Here is a 7,645-nt window from a genome sequence, read left to right as displayed (position 1 = left end):
TTAAACTAAATTATGTCATCCATGACAGATGTCATCCATTATTAGAAAATCTACTAGTTATTTATGGTTTAATTAAATAAACCACTACTCACCTAAACCAGCATAAACCAAGTTTAAATTAACCACCTTTGTCTTTAAGGCCCCGTTTGACATTCGATTTATTTCTGCTATTTTTATTTTTGCACTGTTACAATGTCGGTTTTGGCAATAAAAATATATTTGGTGCAGCTTTATTTTATTTTACGTAGTGCTAAAACACTTCGTTGAACAGTGACCCAAAATCAAAATATCAAAAAATTATTTTTTCTTATTTTGATAATTATTCATGACCTAAAATTATAACAGTAACACAACACGACAAAAAAATAAAATACTTAAAATATTATTCTTAAACGTGTTTCCAATTTTTCTTCAAAATATTCTTAAAACAAAAATACTCAAAAATAAAACGCCACAAAACACATGTTAAGCGGCCACTAAATATTGTTATTAGTGCATAATTTTGTTCTTTTTATACAGATGGTGTCTTTTGTTAAAAATAAAAAAAGGAAAAGAAAGTAAAAACAGAAATAATGATTGGCATTGACCTTCTATTCATGCACATGATACATGCATAGGGAGAAGTTATAGACGGCTGTTGTGGTGTATGAGACCAACGAATCGTTTGTTGGATAAAAAAAGATCTCCTCTCTTGACAATATCGAGAAGCGAGTCCATCATCCAACCGGGAAACCAAATAAACCGGTTTCTTCGTCCACTGCCCAAAAATGCTCACTCTTAAAGCCAACCCCAAGCGGGCCTGAAATGTTCCCTCACACGTCCCATCCCCCCTCCTTTACACTTTCTCTCTCTACCACTTTCTCTCTCTACAATGGAATCACACAGTCCGCCATGATTCCACTCCCTGTACCAAACCGTCTCTGTAATGCACCTTCAGAGACTCCCAACTTCTCTCTCCACAAGACCATCTCTCTTCATCTTCTCCGGTCACCGGAGCTTTTACCGCTGACTTCACATATACATATATGTGCGTGTGTTTATTCTCTCTCCATCAACACCTTGTCGATCAAAACTCTCTCTATAATTAGCTACAATATTAGCTACGATCACTTGATTCTCTAATTTCTGATCGTTTTTCGATTTTCGAATTTTCTAATTGGATTGATTGTGTGCTCTAATCCGTTCGTTTGAATTTTGTTTTTAGTTAAACGCGTTGATTGTTGTTCGATTTTTGAATAGAAACTACTTTGAAGCTCAATATTGAAACTGTATATATACACATTTGAACGATAGTCATGTTGGATCTTAATCTCGGTGTTGATGACAATGAGGTCTCGATCATGATGGTGGAGAAGTTTGTTGAGGGTTCCGGAGGAGGCCTGATGGACGAATCAGGCGCTTCGAATTCGTCTAGCGTGAATGCCGAAGCTTCAAGCAATGCCGGCGACGACGACTCGTGCTCGACACGTGCCAGCGGCGGTGACAAGTTCACCTTCAATTTCGGTATATTGAAGGTCGGTGGCGACTTCAGCAATGTTAATTCTGAGAGAGGTGATGACGATCGGAGGAGTCAGTTGGAATTGATGACTAGGCAGCTTTTTCCGGTGGGTGGAGATGATGGAGGAACTCAGGGGCGGAGTTTGGCGTCTTCGTCAATGTCAGTGACGCCTAATTGGGCTGATCTCTCGTTCAAACAAGCTGGTTCTGGTGGCTTGCAAGAGGTGAGAGTCGTACAACAGCAACCACAACCACAACCACAGCGACAGCAGATGAAGAAGAGACGGGGACCGAGGTCCCGGAGCTCGCAGTATCGTGGAGTCACGTTCTACAGAAGAACTGGAAGATGGGAATCGCATATCTGGTTAGTATTCTGGTGGAAATATGTATTCGATTGTGTTGTTACATTTCTGATTTCACTTTATTGTACTTGCGCATAAATTGAACTTCTATTTATATATTTGTATATATATTTTTTGGTGCAGGGACACTGGGAAACAAGTGTATTTGGGTATGGATATAATTATATGATTTTTCTATTCTATTGATTATCATTATTACTTAGGTATTTAGGATTGAATTCTGTTTTTTTTTTCTTTCTATTTTTGGTAATTATTGATATATTTTGATGTTGGGTTGTTAGGTGGATTTGACACTGCTCATGCTGCTGCTAGGTATTAATGGATTTATATATAGAGAACTCTTGTTGGTTTAGCTTAATTTATAAGCTATTTTAATTCATTCGTGTTCATTAATTTCTGGAATCAGAGCTTATGATCGAGCTGCAATTAAATTCCGGGGTGTTGAGGCAGATATCAATTTTAATCTGAGTGATTATGATGAGGATATGGAACAGGTTTGATATTGAACTTTTTGTATTAGATATACAAACGATTGATGTTTCACTTGTAGTGGATTTGATAAGCTGCTGCTGCTGCTTCTGCCATTTTTCTTTTTCTTATTTTTTTGAATGATTTGCAGATGAAGAATCTGACAAAGGAAGAATTTGTGCACATACTCCGTCGACAGAGCACTGGTTTCTCAAGGGGCAGCTCAAAATACAGAGGAGTGACACTGCACAAATGTGGCAGATGGGAAGCTCGAATGGGGCAGTTTCTCGGCAAAAAGTGAGGAATTATTTCATTAAAATTTAAATTTCCTATTGTTGTGTTCTCATGGCTAGCTAGTAAATGCAAGAATTTTAGGTGCTTCTTGGTATGAACTGAGAATTTGTTTTAAATATTTCTCAATGGTATTTCTGTTCACTGTTTGGAAAACATATCTAAGATGCCTATTTGAAAGAACCAATGCTAGGGGACCCAATTTTCACTATGGGAATTACAATGCTCGCATTGCAGGTATATATATCTTGGGCTATTTGACAGCGAAGTAGAAGCTGCAAGGTCCTAATAATCCTGAACTACACTCCTGATAATAATTTATTACCCTGAAAATCTCAACCTTAATAGGTTATCATCCAACTTGTATATCCCTTTTGATTTTTTGGACATTAGGGCTTATGACAAGGCGGCAATCAAATGTAATGGAAGGGAGGCTGTCACCAACTTTGAGCCGAGTACATATGAAGGGGAGATGATATCTGAAGACAATAATGGAGGTATTATTTGATACTATCATCCGTTCTTATGTTTGACATTTTCAAGGATGCAATTATTATTGTCATCTGCAATACTCACTACATATATGTTCCCTCTTAACTGTGCCAATGAATTTCTCAATGCCTCTGATGCAGATATCAGCCACAATCTTAATCTTAACTTGGGGATTTCAACACCTTCTTTTGGAAATCATCCAAAGGAAGACAAAAGTTCAGGGCTTGTCCAATTCCACCCTTATGATGTGCATGATGCAATGAGATCAAAGGTAATATTCAAAATCAGTCATCTTATATTGTTATCATCCTAAGTATTTATATGTAGTTTTTTTTTTCTTTTTTTCTTTTTGGTTGGCAAGGAGTAATTAAATGTAGTTCCATCATGAGAATCCACAAATTTCATATTATGTTAATTTATTCTCATTGCAAATACTTGTGGATTGATCAGCCTAGTGGGAAACTCAATATGGGATATAGAGAGCCTGTAGAAATCCAATCTATTTGCCTCTAGCTGAACAATGAGAATTAATTTGGCTTGTTTGGTCCTTTCTTCTTATTGTGGATGATTTGAAACATGTCATCTCTACATTTTAATGATGAAGTTGTTTACAATTTATTCCCTCTATGTTCTGCTGCTACAGATGGTGAACCCTGCTATGACAAAAGCTGGTAATCAATCTCTTAAAGCACTAGAAATGGCATCACAGCATCCTTCCTTATGGGCTGGTATCTATCCCAATTTCATTGCACCCTATGAGGTATTTGCCTCCATTTTTAGTTCTATTTTATTTCATTCTTTCAATCAATCATCCAAGCTGAGAACTAGTTTCTCTCTTTTTGGGGGGTACCAATATGGTAATAATTACTGTAACCAACGTCACTTGACTTGGCAAAAGACAATCTTCCTGCAGTTGTATTCCTTGTAGATGCAGCTTGTTAGGAAACCATTTAAGAGGCTGGGAATTTGTGACATTCCAAATTTTCACAAAATCCGGATAGTCAATATGACCCAAAAGTTGACCCAATAACGGATCCGAAATGTGACTCAGGCGCGCGCATGGCATCCAGGGGCATGCACATGCATGCGCGCGGCGCGCAAGGGCGCATGCATGGTGCTTGGCCCTGGTGCCCTCGGCCGCGACGACGCCCAATTTTGTTTTCACCTGTTCTCTTCCGTCCAGTCTCCGAATCAGGTGATTTTTGAGTCTAACTTCGTTAATTTTTCGTTATCTATCCAATGTTGTGCTCGGTAGCACCTATAACTTTTTGAAATTACGATTTTGCCCCTAGGGCTAAAATTACCCATTTTTGTTATCGCTTCCGCTTTTTTGTTTTCTTTTGAACTCTGTGACTTCATGGAAAGTCACTCTAGCGTTCTTGGGATGCCGTTTATCCCTAAGAACCTTGTTTTCTTTGTTTTCGCTTCCGCATTTCAGATCCGTTATCGGGTCAACTTTCGGGTCATATTGATTATCCGGGTTTTGTGAAAATTCGGAATGTCGCAAAATTTTTGTTTTTAATTTAGTGCAATCCATGTAGATAATATTTTTCTTTTTGCTGCTATTATGAATATAAAAACTTCATGATTATAACATACAATCGATAGAATGGTCATTAGATTATGGTCATGGATCAGTCATATATACAATTTTTATACATTTACAGTTTATCTACTTGCTCAACTCAATTCAACAAAGCCTTTTGGAACGGGCTTGGCTTCATATAAGTGAAGGAAGCTCAACTTGATCTCAGTTCTATCAAGCTTTCCCAAGGACTTGGTTTTGGCTACATGATCTTGTTTTTCTATTATGCTGCATGGGCCATAATTTCATTCAAATCACATATTACCAGATCTTTCCTTACTATGTCTTTTTCCTTCCCTAACATTACCCTCAGATCATATTACTCTCCTTAACATGTTAAGACACTCGTATATGTTTAAATTAAAGCAGGTTTACTTTAGTGCAATTGTACGCCTATATAACATGTTAAAGCTCATACCGGTTGCAAAACTGCATAACAGCACATTTTCTTTATTTCAAATCATTCTGAATCAAGATTTTTATCGGGTGTATTGTATAATGGTGGAACTATGGAAGCTTGCCTTCATGAATGGAAGGGTAAAAGGAGAAGAGGAATACAGGGAATAAAGGAGGGAGGCGATCTTTGTTATCATGTTATTTGAATTCAATGCAAAAATGCTTTACTATATAAACCTTTATGTTGGACTGAAATTGTAAATTGTTTGGCAGGAAAGAGCAGCTGAGAAAAGAATTGAAGCAGGTTCCTCACAAGGACTTCGGCACTGGGTCGGACAAATGCATGGTCAGGTTAGCGCTACACCATTGACATTGTTCTCTACTGCAGCATCATCAGGATTCTCATCTCCCACTACCAGTGCTCACTCGGCTGTCATTAATCCGTCAAACTGTCTTGTACCAACTGGCTACAATCATCTGTCATGGCCGCCACCAACACCTCTCAATAACATTTTCCAGATGAACCAACTGCCACACCCACCATAGTTCTCCGCCGTCTGTTTCAAATATGGATATGATGCAGATACACCAACACATTGTTTCTTGAATTCATCTTATGTTTCTAGTATTTGTTGATTGACATACTTGAAGGATATACTTTTGTGGATTCTTTAGTAGACCACACTGGGGTTTGATTCGTTTTGATGCTGAGAAAATGTTAATTTCAATTGCATAACCCAATTGTTAAATTTTTGCTTCTTTCTTGCCAAAGTGTTGTTTTCTATAGAGGGTTGAATTAAAAGTATTCTGTTTGTCAGAGAAAGAAAATAATACATAAATCCCATCTTTGTTCATAGAGTGTTGTTTTCTATAATTAGTCTGCGCTAGAAATGGCTACAGCGGAAAAAATCTAAAATGTTTGTGAACATCTCGGATTATGCAAATTGAGTTCCAGTGCCAAGTTTTATTAGGCTAAAAACCATTGAGAAACTGTGTACAAAGCTTGGTCTGGGCATATGAAAGAATACTACAGTAAATAAACACATAGTGGTGCTTAAGTATAGTTTGGTTTAAATTAATCCAGATTCAACTAAAAGTTACTTTAGAGTCACCAGTGACACAACCAAATTCAAACTAATGAGCACAGCCCTTGGTACTTAAATTTGGTCAAAAAAATATGCTCAAAAGAAACCCACGTTCAAATAAATGCGTACCATCAGTTGTGGGACTTTTATAAATAAAAAAGAAAGAAAGGAACATTTGTAAGACTTGTTTTTTAAGCTTATTCATAAAGATAAATAATACTACATAATTTTTTAGATTTTTCACAGAGAAGAATAAATATCGTTAGAGTAATGATATGGCAAATTTAATCACCTAAGACCCGAAATTGCCACATCACTCACTCATTCATTAAATGGAAAATTCTACAATTTAAAAATGATTACTTTACTTTCAAAATATCATTCAAACCCCTCCATGTTTTTTCTCTCCTTCAAATAATCATCCAAACCCACCCTTATTTTTCTTTCAAAATTCCTCCATCTCTGTCACTGTCCTACCCGCCTCTCCACCTCCACCACCACCATCTCTGTATTGCCCCCACCCCTCCACTGCCACAATCCCTCAGCTTCACATCTCTTCCTAAAAGACTTCCAAATTTGTTCCTTCTCAATGACCCATCAAACTTTTCAAATTACCTATTCATTTCTATTGTCTTCTTTATTCAAAGAAGACCCAAATCAACAGTACACCATTACAAAGATGAGTAGAGCCATTTTCCTTCACAAAGCCCTAATGAAGTTAGAAATTAGGGCATATATGTGAGAGATGCGAAATCGAAGAGAGTTAGAATTGGAGAGAGGAGAGAGGAGAAAAATTATGATTCATTTGCTGGTATGAAGGGACACCATTAATTTTTCGAGTGAATTGTTATATTGAATGTTGGATCGGTGATGATGATACAACCTTCCTTGTTCATCGCTTGACCCAATCAGATTAACTAAAGATTGTAGATCATGGAGGGGAATTGCATACTTATTGATGTTAATATATATATTTATATAGAGAGAGAGAGAATCATTTTGAATGAGTGATGTGACAATTTTGGGTAATTTGACTGCAATATCATTACTCATACCATTAACAACTACAATTACGTGTTCCTTTTGAAAGATTCTTTAAATTAGCCTTTGCCGTTTATTTTCCTTCAGAAAATGGATAAAATTTCATTTGCGATTTTCCCTATTTGCATAGTTCAGTGAAATTTAGGAGAGGATAGAAATTCAGTGAGTATACTGGTAAATGCAAATATAATTCTATAGATTGTTTATTTTGCATTTTGTCCAAATTTAATTTAAAAATAAAAAAGTACTGCCTTCTAATGGTGGGAAAGGAAAAGGGAACCGTTCTCATTCATTCCAAAAAACTTTAAAGAAGTCTCTTGGGTTTGTCTCATTATTAAAATACCTAAATGGAGGCAGACGTTCATATTGACGAAGTTATAATTGAGTTATTTTAAATAGCTTGAGATATCCAATGCAAAAAGGGCTCA

At 36.7% G+C, this 7,645-nt stretch overlaps 1 protein-coding gene across 3 annotated transcripts; it reads left to right on the top strand.

Moving 5' to 3' along the window:
- Positions 1 to 727: 727 nt before the first annotated feature.
- Positions 728 to 5,930, top strand: LOC132307021 (ethylene-responsive transcription factor RAP2-7-like). 3 transcript variants are annotated; one of them, XM_059804674.1, is made up of 10 exons: positions 728 to 1,861; positions 1,983 to 2,008; positions 2,141 to 2,171; positions 2,266 to 2,353; positions 2,479 to 2,624; positions 2,856 to 2,900; positions 3,012 to 3,115; positions 3,251 to 3,381; positions 3,754 to 3,870; positions 5,365 to 5,930. In XM_059804674.1, the coding sequence occupies exons 1-10, from the start codon at positions 1,296 to 1,298 to the stop codon at positions 5,635 to 5,637; spliced, it is 1,527 nt and encodes a 508-aa protein (XP_059660657.1). In that variant the 5' UTR covers positions 728 to 1,295; the 3' UTR covers positions 5,638 to 5,930. The 3 variants fall into 3 exon arrangements, with proteins under 3 accessions (XP_059660657.1, XP_059660659.1, XP_059660658.1); XM_059804676.1 differs by having other exon boundaries at positions 3,754 to 3,838; positions 5,365 to 5,445; XM_059804675.1 differs by lacking the exon at positions 2,856 to 2,900.
- The last annotated feature ends 1,715 nt before the right edge of the window (positions 5,931 to 7,645 follow it).

The sequence above is a fragment of the Cornus florida genome, unplaced genomic scaffold, assembly GCF_030987335.1.
Source record: "Cornus florida cultivar Cherokee Brave unplaced genomic scaffold, ASM3098733v1 CherokeeBrave_3.0.0_Hap2_Chr05, whole genome shotgun sequence".
NCBI classification, from domain to species: domain Eukaryota; kingdom Viridiplantae; phylum Streptophyta; class Magnoliopsida; order Cornales; family Cornaceae; genus Cornus; species Cornus florida.
This window is presented reverse-complemented; position numbering and strand designations above follow the sequence as displayed.

Bases quoted from the DNA above. Each gene is read 5' to 3' on its own strand.
- LOC132307021 (XM_059804674.1), top strand. From the start codon at position 1,296: ATGTTGGATCTTAATCTCGGTGTTGATGACAATGAGGTCTCGATCATG. The intron at 2,172-2,265 runs GTATTAATGGAT...TTCTGGAATCAG, and splicing joins ACTGCTCATGCTGCTGCTAG to AGCTTATGATCGAGCTGCAA. The intron at 2,625-2,855 runs GTGAGGAATTAT...CTCGCATTGCAG, and splicing joins GGGCAGTTTCTCGGCAAAAA to GTATATATATCTTGGGCTAT.